Source organism: Triplophysa dalaica, chromosome 13, assembly GCF_015846415.1.
Source record: "Triplophysa dalaica isolate WHDGS20190420 chromosome 13, ASM1584641v1, whole genome shotgun sequence".
NCBI lineage: Eukaryota > Metazoa > Chordata > Actinopteri > Cypriniformes > Nemacheilidae > Triplophysa > Triplophysa dalaica.
Genome location: NC_079554.1, coordinates 22,581,287 through 22,596,075, shown reverse-complemented (window position 1 = coordinate 22,596,075; position 14,789 = coordinate 22,581,287). Strand labels below are relative to the sequence as shown.

Below are 14,789 nucleotides of genomic sequence, written 5' to 3'. Positions count from 1 at the left end.
TAAACTTGAGAAAAGAGTGATTTTAAGAATAAGAGTGACTTGAGATTTCACTTTAACGTCACTTTAAATCGCCTCGACTATCCGGTCGCGAGAATCGAGTCCTCGTGTAAAGATTCAATTTAGTTCCGTTCATTCCTCCGCTTTCACTGGACCAACATCGAGCTTCGTGGATATTATTTCTACTTTAGCATCCGTCGAAACAGATTTATTACTCAAGCAACGCCTCGTTAACGCGAGAAACTTCCACGCCAGTCAGTCGCGGTCTCGCGACGGACGAGAAGGACGTGGACGCGCTTGCTCGTGCGCGAGGCGGAATGAACGCGACTGTCGAAGATGGCGGCGGACGGCGGTGGGAAGGAGACGAACGAGATTAAAACTCAATTCAGCACACGGGAGGGCGTCTACAAACTCCTGCCCAACTCCGAGTACAGTCGACCCAACCGCGTGCCCTTCAACTCACAGGGCTCGAACCCCGTGAAAGTGTCGTTCGTGAACGTGAACGATCAGTCCGGTAACGGCGAGAGAATCTGCTTCAATGTGGGCCGTGAGCTTTACTTTTACATTTATAAAGGCGTCAGAAAGGTAACGTAGACCACATGACAGCTGTTGCGATTGTTTTATCTGACGTCACCATGATTGTGTTTTTACGCCCCGTCCGTCACTATTAATGTGGGTTCACGCTGTGCACTTTGTGTAAACAATGTTTTACAAACACTAATGTATGCAAACGTTACACACAATCTCATCGCGAGCTGTCAGTGATTTTAGAGGAACACAATATGAATCGATTGATGTGGTTTACCTGTTGCGTTGCAACTGTGTGCAAATAATATGCATCACGAGGAGATTTGTGTGGGTTGACATTTGTGTTCACAACATAAAGTAGATAGTTTGCGTTTAAATCATTTTGTTTGACCAGTATTGTGGCAAGGGGTAAAAAGGTAAAAAGTCATTTATTCAATCATGTTATTTTAATCATGTAAGTGTTGACTTCTTTAGAATACAAAAGAAGATATTTTGAATAATGTTGGTAACCGAACAACGCTGAACTCCATTGACCTCCACTGTATGAACACAAAACCATTTCTCCAAATATCTTCTTTTGTGAACTGAAGAAAGACTCTCATGCAGATTTACAACCAAACAATTTTTGAGTGTTTATTTCAGAGACTTCATGTGACAATTGTGATTTTTCACACTGCAGGATTGTTGTTTAAAAAGGGAAGTGTAAAGCACAACATGTGTGTTTGTGTCTGATCCACGCAGGCTGCCGACCTGAGCAAACCCATAGACAAGAGGATATATAAGGGAACACTTCCCACGTGTCACGACTCGAATCCTCTCTCAGCCACGGCCGACAGCGTCTCTCTGCTGGTGGGCTTCTCTGCAGGACAGGTTCAGCTCATTGACCCCATCAAAAAAGAAACCAGCAAACTTTTCAACGAAGATGTGAGTCGGCTCGTTTTCTTTGTGTTGGTTTGTTTGACCCAGTTGTGCAGACGGATGAGGTTTATATCGGGTAACCGCCATTACATGAGAGTAAAGGGCCGTTCACATTATAACGATAACTATAAGGAATATGGTTTTCAAATCGTTCTTAGTTCAGGAGAATAGCGGGGTTCACACCATAACGATAAAGATATCGTTGGGATCACTTTCAGAACATTTTTTTTTCATTTACATTTAGGCATTTGGCAGATGCTTTAATCCAAAGCATTTACATTTAATTTACATTGCTTTATCCTATACATTTTACACAGGTATTTGCAATCTCCTGGGATTGAACCCACAACCTTGCATTGTTAACGTAATGCTCTTACCACTGAGCTACAGGAAAGCAGCTGATGAACGATGAAACATACTGTCAAACAGTTTCGGGCAGATAATGTTTGACGTTAGGGCTGGGCGATGTATCGTTCGATTCTTATGTGTCAGTTTCTCAATGACTTATAGAGCGTTCCCACCATACGCGACTTGCACAAATGAATTGTGCTATTCGCACGTAGTTGGATGATTGAACATCTTGAGTTTACTTGATTCATTCGCGCGTGAAATTCACTTCACAACAAACGCAAATTTGCATCATGGGAGGGGCTTCTGCCAGGCGGCAGAATTGAGTAAAGAGCGTTTTTTTTACCACTTACCAGATTGTCCGACCTCAACTTTCTTCCAAGCAAGATCCTTTTTCTTCCTGTTTCGATAAAAGTAAGAAGATTTATCGTACAGCTCCTCCATTGTTGTTACGGATTTCAGCCTCCGCTTGCTACGTCATAATCAAGTCATTACTAGTGCAAGCTCCTGATTGGTTAACGGGCGTGAATTTTCCATCAAAATTCAGATTTTTCAATATGCGCGAATAACGCGTGTTAAACACCCGACACGCTCAATTCGCACCGCAGGATGTCCTGCCGTGTCTTTGCATTGACTTAACATGTAAATCACTCGCGCTTAACGCCTCATTCGCGTTTGGTGGAAACACATAGTTACGGTTAAATGTCGCCACATCCGAGAGCCAGAGGGCGTTCTTGCGGCGAAAATCAGAATATGGGAAACAGAAGAAGAACAATTAGTTCTAGGGAATGCCTGTGGTCACATTCTATTGCTGTTCTTCAAACCTCTTCGTGTATTTTCATGATAATAAAGTTGATTTATAGTCATGATGATAAACAAGTGTTGCTATTTCAAATTCACGTTATAAACGACTCAATCTTGTAGTGATTTTAGATCGAGCAGACGAGCAGTGCTTCCAACTGTTCAAACAGCCGTAGTTCACGGAAGAGTATATGTACGATTATGGGACAGCAAGCTTCCAAAGATATGCTTTACGTCCTGGACATGAGCGCACCTTCAGACTTCACAGAGAGCATCCAGCCTTTGCTGTCATCTACATTCATTTTACATTGCAGCCCGCAGGCTTAAAATAAACTTAATGTTATTGTAGGGTGTGTAATTAATTGAAAAAGAATCGTAATCGTCAACTTGGTATGAATCCACCATATTATATATATTTAAAAGTTGTATCTAACGGCATATAAAGCGCACCCCTTTCCTCGTGGTTAAGCTGTGCTATTTTTACATGTATATATATTTTTCAGTTGAATTCACAGTTTAAAAGGCAAGTTTTTCAGTTTTCTATGTTGTTCTTAAAGGTAATGAGTAATTGTGTTAATTAAGCGGTATCTCAATATTGGCCAAAGTAATCGTGATTATGATTTTTGTTATAATGTTATAAAGTTATAATGTGAACGGCCCTTAAAACATCTCAATATCGCTGAGCAGATGTGCATGATGACAATCTGTAGAAATTCACGCTTGTGTTGACGGTGTTTTGATCTTCATAATGTTTCCGTTTGTTTTGGTGCGTTCTAACAGAGACTTATCGACAAGTCACCGGTGTCGTGTCTGAAGTGGGTTCCCGGCTCGGAGAATCTGTTTCTGGTGGCTCACGCCAGCGGCTGCATGTATCTCTACAATGTGGAGCACACGTGCGGCACGACGCCGCCTCACTATCAGCTCCTGAAGCAAGGAGAAAACTACGCCGTGCACACCAGCAAGAGCAAAACGGCTCGCAATCCCCTCCTCCGCTGGACGGTCGGCGAGGGTGCCGTCAATGAGTTCGCCTTCTCCCCTGACGGCAAGTTTCTGGCCTGCGCCTGTCAGGACGGTTTCCTGCGCGTGTTCTGTTTTGACGCCGCCGAGCTCCACGGCACCATGAAGAGTTACTTCGGCGGACTGCTGTGCGTGTGCTGGAGCCCCGACGGCCGTTATGTGGTGACGGGCGGTGAGGACGACCTGGTGACGGTGTGGTCGTTCGCCGACTGCAGGGTCATCGCGCGTGGCCGCGGGCACAAGTCGTGGGTGAGCGTGGTGGCGTTCGATCACTGCATCACCAGTGTGCAGGACGGCCAAGCTCCGCCGGAGTTCAGCGGCAGTGACGAAGACTTCCAGGAGCAGCTTCAGTCCAACGGAAGCCGAGAACGGGCCGACAGCGCCCAGTCCAGGCTGTCCAAGAGGAACTCTACGGATGGACGACCGGTCAGTGTCACGTACCGCTTCGGCTCGGTGGGTCAGGACACCCAGCTGTGCTTGTGGGACCTCACGGAAGAAATTCTGTTTCCTCTGTCTAGAACTAGGACGCTTACCAATGCCATGAACGTGGCGGGTCCCTGCGGAGATGCTGCTGCTCCCGGTACCAACGGCAACAGCAGTGTGAGCAGTAGCGGACCCTCCAACTCTTTATCGCCACCTTTGCCCCGCTCTAACAGTTTGCCCCATTCCTCGCCGACAGGGGGCAGCAGTCCCAACAACCACAAGGCCACCAGCATCATTGACAGCGCTTTGATCGCCACCGGGGTCAGTAAATTCGCCACGCTGGCTCTCCACGAGGTGCGTAAGGAACGCCATTCCGACAAGGACCACAAACGCAATCACAGCATGAGCTACGTCGGCAACAAGAGCAGTGACAAACTTAGCCAGCTGATCGGCACGCGCGCCGCCAAAGCCGACGTGGCCAAGTCGCTGGGAACGGCCTTGTGTCCTCGTATGGAGGAAATACCTCTACTGGAAGCGCTGGTGTGTAAGAAAATCGCCCACGAGCGTCTCACTGTGTTGATCTTCCTGGACGACTGTCTGGTCACGGCCTGCCAGGAGGGGTTCGTCTGCACGTGGGCACGGCCTGGAAAAGTGGTGAGCGATGGTTGTGTTTTTCGACCGAAATGGACGAGTGATGTGTGATTTCAGAGATATTGGGTCTCATTTACCATAACATTGTAGAAACCTCCCATCTCCATATGAATCATTATTATCAGACGTATTATTGAACGTCACAAACTTTCTGCCTAATTCACAACGCCAGCACATTATTTTGTTGGAATCAAATGAATTTTGATGGGATTTTGTAACAAAATGTAGAGAATATAATGTAAGAGAAATGATATAATAAAGTAATAATACAAATAATGTATAGCAGTGAACTTATAGTATGTATTCAGGACCAGTGTTGGGTGTAACTAGTTACTAACTAATTACTTATTGTAAATTAATTACTTTTCCTTTAAAAAGAGTAAAGTAAGGGATTACTCTTATTTTTTTCTGTGATTTTATTAGTTACTTACTGGATATAATTGAACTTGATAGTGTGTAGTATGTACAATAGTGGAATTGACATTAAAATTACTTTACTAATTGACATTACTTACAATGTACTCAAAAACATTCAGATGTGAGTTCATAAGAGCCGATGTCAAGTTTTGTTTTGTTTAGCGGACTGAATGGATGGGCTGGTCACTGATCAATAGAGGAAAATAACATAAACGACAGGCTTAATGTCGTACGAGAAAAATATCATTTCTTCGTTCCCTTTCATCACATTTAAACCAATGGAATGATGTGAGAAAATGTCCATATCAAATTTCATTCCAGAATTAAAAGTGAGATGAATAATGTTTAGTAAATGTCTTGTTTCAGGGCCTTTTGACGTCTCAAAACTCCACAAACTCTCCCAGCGGGACTGTGGTGTAGCTGCTGTGATAGAGACGCGTGCGTCACACATCAGGGGTCAAAGGTGAAACTCGCCAAGAACGTTTCACCCCACAAATCTGAAGAACGAATGAAGACTGTTGTGTGCTGTTCTAGAGCTACCTAACCACGATGATTAATTTCAAGAAAAAGGTCTGAAAGACCGAAAAATAAGCTTTGTTTCCATAAGCATAATATTTTATTATTATTTTGAGGCGAAATGTGACCCAGATGTGGTCTTGACAGGTTTTATAAGAATCATCGGTAACAATGTGATGACATGAACCAGCGTTCTGTTCAGTATTTACATTCATACTTCCCTGATTAATGTTTATTTCTCTCTGTAACGTGTCACTTTTCTTTCTTATGTTTTATTTGTTTGTTACAACTGCTGTAGTTGGTTGATTCATTCCACCGTACCATTTTTGCGCTCTTGTGTTTTCTCACTCGATCGCTGATCTCAGTCAGAACAGATGTTGTGGTTTTGCATTGATGATGTTGCGACTGGAACAAACACGCGCTGTGAGACACGAATGCGTGTGACGCCTCCTCCATCAGCGCTGGATGGTGCAATTGTGCTTTTGTTCGAGAGTGAAATGGAGAATATTGTTTGCACTAAATCATTAGAAGAAAATGGCTTTATCATTGTGGAGTTTTAAAGGACTTCCTGGAAATGTTGTACAAGTGTAAGAAGAACTAAATATCTTATTGAACATTTATTTTAATATTGTTTCTGATGAAACGTTTGTAAATATACAATATGTGTAAATATTGTAAATTATGGATTTATGACAGATTGGAATATAATGATTGTACAAGATAGAAACACTTGTATTTCTAATACAGAGGAATTTATATATATATCAATATATATATATGTATAAAATTAAAATAATCTTAAATATGCAGTTTTGTTTCTTTTTTCGAAGTGTGGATTTAATCAAAACTTTTTGCACTTTTATTTTAAATTCATTTGATGTATATTACACATTGCTATTTTGTATTAGAGCAGGTGCTTTATGGCGATGGAGGAAACCATGTATTCTTATGTATTATGTATTTTTCTTAACATAATAATATATTTGAATATATTAATATATATATATATATATATATATATATATATATATATATATATATAGTTTGGTTCCAAAATTAGATAATTTATTTTTTTGCATCTTTCAAAAATCATGTTTTTATTGTGTTAGTTACCTGTATTCTTTGAGTTATTATGGTTTAAATCTAAACAAACCAACTGCAGTTTTCTTGATTTAAATTGGAATGCACAATAAAAAACATGACCTCATTTTGGAACCAAACTCTTCATTTACTCTCAGAATGACATAACGTCACAAAACATAACATTTAGTTAATTATTAGCAACACAAAAAAGAAATCAATCCCTTTTATTCATAGTGTTTTAAAACTACTGTAACTTCATAGAAATACAGGAAATTGATGTTTACCTTCAGAATCATTATGTTGTCATAACAGAGATGAATGGATCATTTGAGTTAGTTCGACTGGTGTTATTGTTGTTTAAGAAGATTTGCATCTGCAACTTTCAGGTGATCAGTTTATGACACATCAACTAGTTTTACTTTTCACTGTTGATATAATGACATATTTACAGAGCTGGAATCATTTTAAACAGATTATTTGTACTCCATACCAGGATTACAGATATTAACACGAAGAGATGGATTTAAGAGTTAACGAGATTCTATGGCTGAGCCTATTGAAAATATATCTTCTGTCGGTATGAAGCCAAAGAAGTAATACAGAAGAATGAATCTCATTCAGAACGGAATCATTCCTTCACCTTCACGTCTGACTTTTTTTAAATGTGCTTTTTAAAAAACGTTCTTATTGCTCTTCAAAGTAAACCACTTAATGGGTCTGAGTCACTTTGGATTAACACTGTAGTCATCTGTTTGAGACTACAGTAACACCACCAATAAAAATGTTCATCAGAGAATCTAGCTTTCAACTGTTATAGACCCTGTCGCTGTGATGCTTTGTGAAAAGTTCTGCTTTCACAATCCACAACCAACATATAAACATCGAAATGTATTCTTTGTAGAGCGTGTGAGGGTCACTCTCTGTAAGTACTTTTCATTACCTTTTGTAAACTTAAATGGATCGTGAGTGTCTACATTTAAATATATCTGAAAGGCAGGTAAAGAGGGGAAGATTTCAATTTGTTACATAGATCATAGATCAAGATTAAAGGGACAGTTCACCCAAAAATTTAAATTCTGTCATAAATGACTCGCTTTTGAGATGTTCCAAACCTGCACGAATGCCTCTGTTCTGATGAACATGGAGAAGGATATTTGGATGAATGCTTGTAGCCAAACAGTTCTTGGTCACCATTGACTCCCATGGGAGGAAAAATGACTATGGTAGGCAAAAGGATCCCAGAACTGTTTGCTGTCCACAGTTTTTCATAACATCTTTTGTACAAAACAAGATATTTTCCTACTATGGGAGTCAATGGTGGTCGAGAAGTGTTTGGTTGCAAGCATTCGTCCAAATATATTTCTCTGTGTTCATCACAACAAATTCACAAAGTGAGTAAATGATGACTTTTGGAGGAACTTCTGCAATGATGGAGTCAGTCACTTTGAATGGCGCAATGATGTGAGATGAAAATTCTCTTTGAATCAACACTTACACCTCATTTTTTGGTCGAACTCTTCCTTTAAGCATGAAATACTCCTCTCTACCGCCTATAATAGACACGAGTACGTCACTGCTTGACTGCAACTTAGTCTTCACACTTGGGTCTGTGAATATTGAGGACACACAGATCTGTTACAAGACTAAATGGAAGCTGGTGGAAATAGGACAAAGCATCTCCAACGGGCCGAAGAAGGACTGCCAGAGAGTCAATGCAATTTTAATGTCTTGCAAACGCATTCTAATAATCGAGTATGAAGCGCAACCTGTAAAACCATCAACCACATTCAAGCAAGTAGAAAATAGTTCATCTGCATATCAAAAATAGCCCAGAGTTTTAGATGAAGAGTAAACAGAATGCATTCCACAACTTTTGTCTCCATGTACACACAAGGGTATAGAATTCATAAGACATTTCATGCTTTCATACATACAAAGTTTGTGAAATGGTAAAAAATGCTGTAAGAGTGACCGAGGGATGGGCGATATAAGCGACAACAAGAATTTGTCAGCTAAAGCCGGGGTCAAGCCTGACTTTCTGCTCCATTGACTTCCATTTATGCGCGTGCGACAGGCCGGAAAGGCAAGCCCGTCCGAAGATATTTGCGTGGCAAAGTTCAAGTTTGGTGAACTCCCCCCTGCGAATTCACGTCACGTGAGCCCGTGAGACCAATAGAAGATCAAAACATCACAGCGTGACCTCTCGGTACAGAAATGTTAAAGATGGAGGTATCAGTCACGCCCATTTTTGCAGTACTGTCCTACTGGATTTTGCATGCTCAAAGTCTAATCTGACCACCAGATCTGATTTGCTTCATTCAGATCATATCTAGATCAATAGGGTTTCCGATCTCCTCACTGATATATCGCCCAGTCCCAGCGGCCAAAAAATATTCGAGTTAAATGATGCTCATTACCACCACATCCAAACGTCACACACTTTTTTTATTCAGAACATTTCAATTAAACAGGCAATACGAAGAAAGAATCCATTAAGAATTTGTCAAGGCTTTCATTAAAGGATGCAAAAACAAGAAGAAAAAGCAGAAAGTCAGTGTAAGCGAAGGTAGCTCTTGCAGAGCTCGTGGTCCCTGATGTCTCCCCAGCCTCCGTTCTTCACGTGAGGAGCCAGACCTTTGGCTCCGGCGGCCGGGAGTCTCTTGGTGATGAGCAGCTGTTTGGGGAACAGCTGGTTCCCGCTGCTCTGGAGAATGTTCTCGATTTTCGTCTTCTGGCCTGTTGGCATGCAGGCCGACTTCTTGTGATGCATGCCGCAATCGCCGGCGTGGAAGACGCGGGGCGCCTCACTGACCATGACCTTCAGGAAGGTGGGCAGACAGGTCACCGTCAGGTGTTGCAGCGACCAGTCCCAGTTGTAGTCGTCGTAGGTGCAGAAGTTGTCCGTGCACCTGAGCAGTTTCTGATAGGCGTCTCTGGTCAGCACCATGCCCATGTTGTGCTCGGTGGACTTCCAGACCTTCACCTCCACCTTGTTGGCTTTGCTGGAATAGCTGACGTGTCCGTAGCTGCCCAGCGAGAGCACGTCGCAGTCGGGGCACTGCTCCTTCTTCAGAGACGCCATCAGCTTGAGGAGGTGATAGAAATCGGGAGCGAGGTAGTGGTCCTCCTCGATGAGCAATACCAGGCCATGGTGGTCCTTCAGAACTCGGACTCGGTCCCACACGAAATGCAGCTTCCACCACCAGTGGTGTTTGGTCTGAGAGAACTTGGCCTCCCGGTAGTGGCCGAAGGAGTCGGGGTACTCCGCGTTTATGCAGCCTAACTTCAAGGCGTCTGTCTTTGCGATGTCTCTGGGACAGTCTTTCGGATCGTTCCCTGGGAACTCTTGAGGATAGAGCTGGATGCTGAAGGGGAAGAATATCTGGAGGACGAGGCAGAAGTCGACAGACGCAACTATCTGGTTGATCTCCGGGGACCAGAGGTCATGGCTGAAAATCAGAAAAATGTTCTCGATGCCCTTGGCTTTCCTCAGACTGTCCACAAGCAGTCGCAGGTATTCTGGACGATTGTGGACTTGAACCACGACCACGAGGTCGTCCTTCCGACGTACCTTCCCAAACTTCTCTTCATTCCTGAGGGTCTGGTCGAAGTTGAGCTGGAACACGATTCCTCGGTACACTAGGGTGGTGTTGTCTACCTCGGCTTTGGCAGCCGGTGGCTTTTCCTGAAGCGTCTCGTTGGGTGGTTTCCGCGTGACCGGCGATGTGACCGGTGCCTCAGCACCGCTCCGTTTAACGGTCTCCGTCTCTTTCGGAAAAACCGTGCTCCCCTTCTTGGCCCGTCCGCTGTTCCACACGGCAAATCCACAGATGACCACCACTACGGTCAGTATAACCACCTTTCGCTTGTAAATCCGGAATCTCATGATAGGCGGTCGCCCTGCGGGGCGGTCGGCGAGTCAATTCTGGAGAAGGCAACGACAGGTTTGCTATCTGAAAAAGATCTGCTCCCGCAGATGGACTGTAAAATCTTAGCATAGAAAATAAAGCGTGTGTCCTCTGATCTTGGAATATAGTAGATGTCAGTTCTGTTGAGAGACAATCCCACAAGGCATTTAGCTTAGAGGCAGACGGGTCTCCCTTTACAACCTGCACAAATAAATAAGAAAAAAAGTTTTTATTAAGAATGTTCTGCACTGGTAATGTTGTAAAACATATAACAATGGCTTAGAACGGCTTATGTTGTATTTACTGGGAAGAGAATTTCAGAACTTTGTCAAGAGGAATGCATAATCACTTGCATAAAATAGTTAAGAAAAAGCTAACTTTCTAGAAGATTGCTTGTGGAAAGGTCTCATAAACTGAAATGTAAATTTTTAATCGTTACGTTATATTCTATGAAGATTAATTCATTTGAAGTATGTTTTGAAATCTAAATCATTTATTGACACAACTCACACAAAGTGTCAAACACTCAGTAGTTTCTCTAGTGTGCTTGAACCAAAAGACACCCACGTCTAACAGTATTAAAGGAGGAGTCCCCTTTAAAATTTCATGCTAATTCATTCAGGGTAATTCATGTGTTTATTTCTTCAATATAGAAAACAAAATGAGGCTATTTGAGAAAGCTATTCAGGGTTTTTATCCATTTAATGTACTCCATTATCACGTTGGAAAGTCATGCATGACAACATTTTTTGTGCAAGATTGTTGTTAAAATGGTCAGTTTGTGTGCATATCAGGGAAAGTCGACAGTAGCACATTAAATTTACATTTAGTCATTTAGCAGACGCTTTTATCCAAAGCGACTTACAGATGTGGTAAACATTGGAAGCAATTAGGACAACAAAAAGCGTAAGTGCAATAAAAAGAACTTGTCTCATATAGCCTACCACAGAATACAGAGGTAAGTTGGAAGTGTTATTTTCTTCTATTTTTTCAGAGAGTAGAAGAGATAATAATTTAGTAATGCGTCACTATAGTTTGATACATTATTGGGTAACAGAGTAATTTAACGCGTTATTATTGACAAATTATTAATTGGATTATAGGTCCAAGTCCAGGTATCTATACGTTACAGCTGCGTTGCATAGTTGCCGACAGAATGCAGGGTTTATCATTTATATTGCAAAAGAGAAATAGCTTTTTCAAAGTCTGGATGTGTGCCTGTCACACAAGGAAAGTCATCAAACTGAAACACTGATAAGGGATGTTTAAATCTTTTTTTAATCAACATGACCTTTCCAACGTGATTGAGTTATACGGAAGTCATGGAAGCGCATCCTGGAGGACCACATAGGCAGAGCAAGCCCATTTATTTATGTTTAAAAAGTAGATTTTTTCCCGTTTTCCTAGAAAATGACTAATCGTTTGGCTAGACAACACTCTTATTCATCAGCTGGTGTCGTTTAGAGCCTTTTGAAGCTGCGATGAAACTGAAATTTGGACCTTAACCAACAGCCCCCCGTTTAAGGTCATTATATGTAGAAGAACCCTGGAAACATGTCCTCAAATGACTCATTTTGTATAAGACTGAAGAAATAAACACACGGATGGCTTGAATGACATGTGGCTCAGTGAATTATCATGCAATTTTGTGAAATGTGAACTGCTCCTTTAATGTGTCCATGTGTTCTCTTGAGGGTTTAGACCTAAATACTGAACTCTGAGGATTTATAACCTGACTGTGTGAGCTAAACTGAGACTGTGCTGTGCACTACAGAAAAGAAATTCAGTTTCATGTCTTAGACAAAACACACAATGCACCGCGGAGAAAAAAAGAAATATGAACATCATGAATAAAGTATCTTTATAAAGCACAAACATATTTGAAGAAATTTGGGTGAAATGTCGCATTTTCTACAACACATAACTGAACATCATAATTTACATCATTAATACTCCTGTGCTTATATGAATGCTACTACTGAGACAGCGTTTACATATATATAAATATGTGTATACAGTATAAACACACACATTTCTATAATTATATATCTGGCTTTATTTTAACAGATGATTTCACCGATGCTTTTATAAACCAAACAAGCCTGAATATAAACCTGTGACAATATGACATCTATAAATGAATATTATCACACGCATGTTCAAACAGACACTGCTCCACATTATAGGTCAAAGGCACACGTGTATATTAAATATAATGTCAATCCAGAGCTTAATAACAGTAAAAACGAGTGACGTTTAAAAATAAGGAAGTATACAGGAAGCTCGCTCGCTCGCGCGCGCGCCTGCATGCATCGCAACTGCATGTGTGTGCTAAAGCAGCTGCACGAGCCGGGAAAATAAGCTAAACACAACAAATGCGTTATTGGCATGTTTTTCTTATTGATATTGTTTATTTCAGATGACAGATAACGGATGTGCTGTTATATGCATGTGGATGTGTTTGTGCGATGCGGATTGGCTGTCAGGTTAGCTCGCGAGCTACAGACTCTTATAGCGGAATATTGAAGAAATGCCGCATTCACAATAAAAACACAAACAAACAGACAGAGATCAGAAACACTCACCGAACGTGAAGTCGTGTGGATCCGAACAGAGGCGCATGTTTATTCAAGTGTATGTGCGTCTGTGTGTGTTCGGGCTCGCGCGAGTCAAATCTCCGGGGGCTTCACACACGCGCGTGATGTCACTGCACATTTCCATATGATAATACAGACCATAAAACTAACACAGCATGTTTACTATCCATAATCACGCTTATGAAAATGATTGATGCTTTTATTATAGCAGAAGTGCAGTATCTATGACTGTTTGTCGGATCGCAATCGGTCTTATTAGTTCAACTACATTTTGTATGAATATGCTTACTATAGAAACACAATTGTACTTGTGTAGCTACAATTGTTTTACTACAAATGCCACAGCAGGTTTTTGTATTAAAATCATGTTTTCGGTGGAACATTGCACGGGTTTCATTTGGTGCTGTAGATTGTCCAAGTTCTTCCACCTTTTTTACTGTTAAATAAAGTTGAATATATTTAATTTATTCAGGAAAGGGGTTTTTATAACTAGAAATTATTTTATTTTTGATGTTTAGTAAGTAGAACAGTGAGGCCACCAACTGCAAGGCCTCAGTTAACCGCCAGGCGGAGACACTGCTGTCATCATGACACGCTACACATTTTTCAATCCAATATTGTGTTAAAATGTTACACGTTTTCACAGACTGGTCAAACGCGCCGAGAAAGAGTAGGTATCGCTGTGTTCATTTTATTGTACATGTTTAGTATTTCAAGCATTCAGAAAAAACACAACCTATAATTTTGCATTGGTACCGTGTGGGAGTTTACATTGCAATGCGCCACTAGAGGCGCTGTACGTCATTTCGACGCAGGATGCGATGCGCGCCGTAGAGCAAGATCGTCTTTTTTTGCGCCTGCGCACTGCCGCAGCTTCCTTTTCGACATCCCGATCGAGAGAGACGAGATGGGCCATCAACAGCTCTACTGGAGTCGCCCCAGAAAATTCGGCCCGGGATCCAGATCCTGGTCAGTACTGCCTCCATAACACGTTCAAAGTGACGGGCGCGCGAATGCGGTTGAATTGGGGCCGTTTGGGATGTTCGTGTGTGAATTATGAGCTTTAATCGTGGGAAGCACATGCGTGATGCTGCAAACTAACATGGCGCCCAGAATCAGACACTGTCCGACGCTTTTGTATTCCGGGTTTCACGATATATATGATGAAAGGATAGATTTTCTCTATTCTTTTTGCAACGAATTGAATTTGTGAGCAGGATTGTAAACCCCACGACACAGTTCATGACAAAAGTACATAAAGAAAAGTTCCGTACTAGTATATCGTGTTTCTGCAAACTATAGCGAATACATGTAATTTACAACAATTGTGGAAACTTATGAATGTTTTTTTAAACCTTAAGTTCTTTTGGAAAGTTTTTTTTTTCCTCCAATTGATGCAACATAAACAAATGGGCACACATGTTCAAAACTTAAGCCCTGATGAAAATCTATAGAGAAAATGATATATATATATGTTTTTATTTTAAAGCTGACGTCAATGATTGTTAGTGTTTGGCTCTTTGTTTTAGTAATGACTTTGACTTACATTTTATGACTTTTTTGTTTAAAATAAAGGTAATTGATG

At 41.4% G+C, this 14,789-nt stretch overlaps 2 protein-coding genes across 2 annotated transcripts; one reads left to right on the top strand and one right to left on the bottom strand.

Annotated features, from left to right (window-relative positions):
* Nucleotides 1-16: 16 nt before the first annotated feature.
* wdr20b (WD repeat domain 20b) lies at nucleotides 17-6,425 on the top strand. Its single transcript, XM_056764884.1, has 4 exons — nucleotides 17-582; nucleotides 1,267-1,449; nucleotides 3,373-4,686; nucleotides 5,467-6,425. The coding sequence occupies exons 1-4, from the start codon at nucleotides 334-336 to the stop codon at nucleotides 5,518-5,520; spliced, it is 1,800 nt and encodes a 599-aa protein (XP_056620862.1). The 5' UTR covers nucleotides 17-333; the 3' UTR covers nucleotides 5,521-6,425.
* A 549-nt stretch (nucleotides 6,426-6,974) lies between these two features.
* Nucleotides 6,975-14,101, bottom strand: mgat2 (alpha-1,6-mannosyl-glycoprotein 2-beta-N-acetylglucosaminyltransferase). The gene is made up of 2 exons (XM_056765139.1): nucleotides 13,193-14,101; nucleotides 6,975-10,808 (listed from the first exon to the last, which is right to left on the bottom strand). Exon 2 carries the CDS (start codon nucleotides 10,583-10,585, stop codon nucleotides 9,251-9,253), a length of 1,335 nt encoding a protein of 444 aa, XP_056621117.1. The 5' UTR covers nucleotides 10,586-10,808; nucleotides 13,193-14,101; the 3' UTR covers nucleotides 6,975-9,250.
* Between the last annotated feature and the right edge of the window lie 688 nt (nucleotides 14,102-14,789).

What these genes read in the sequence shown, in the direction of transcription:
- wdr20b (XM_056764884.1), top strand. Translation starts at nt 334, where the DNA reads ATGGCGGCGGACGGCGGTGGGAAGGAGACGAACGAGATTAAAACTCAA. An exon ending in TTTATAAAGGCGTCAGAAAG is followed by an intron (nt 583 to 1,266) that starts GTAACGTAGACC and finishes TGATCCACGCAG; the next exon opens with GCTGCCGACCTGAGCAAACC. An exon ending in GCAAACTTTTCAACGAAGAT is followed by an intron (nt 1,450 to 3,372) that starts GTGAGTCGGCTC and finishes GCGTTCTAACAG; the next exon opens with AGACTTATCGACAAGTCACC.
- mgat2 (XM_056765139.1), bottom strand. Translation starts at nt 10,585, where the DNA reads ATGAGATTCCGGATTTACAAGCGAAAGGTGGTTATACTGACCGTAGTG.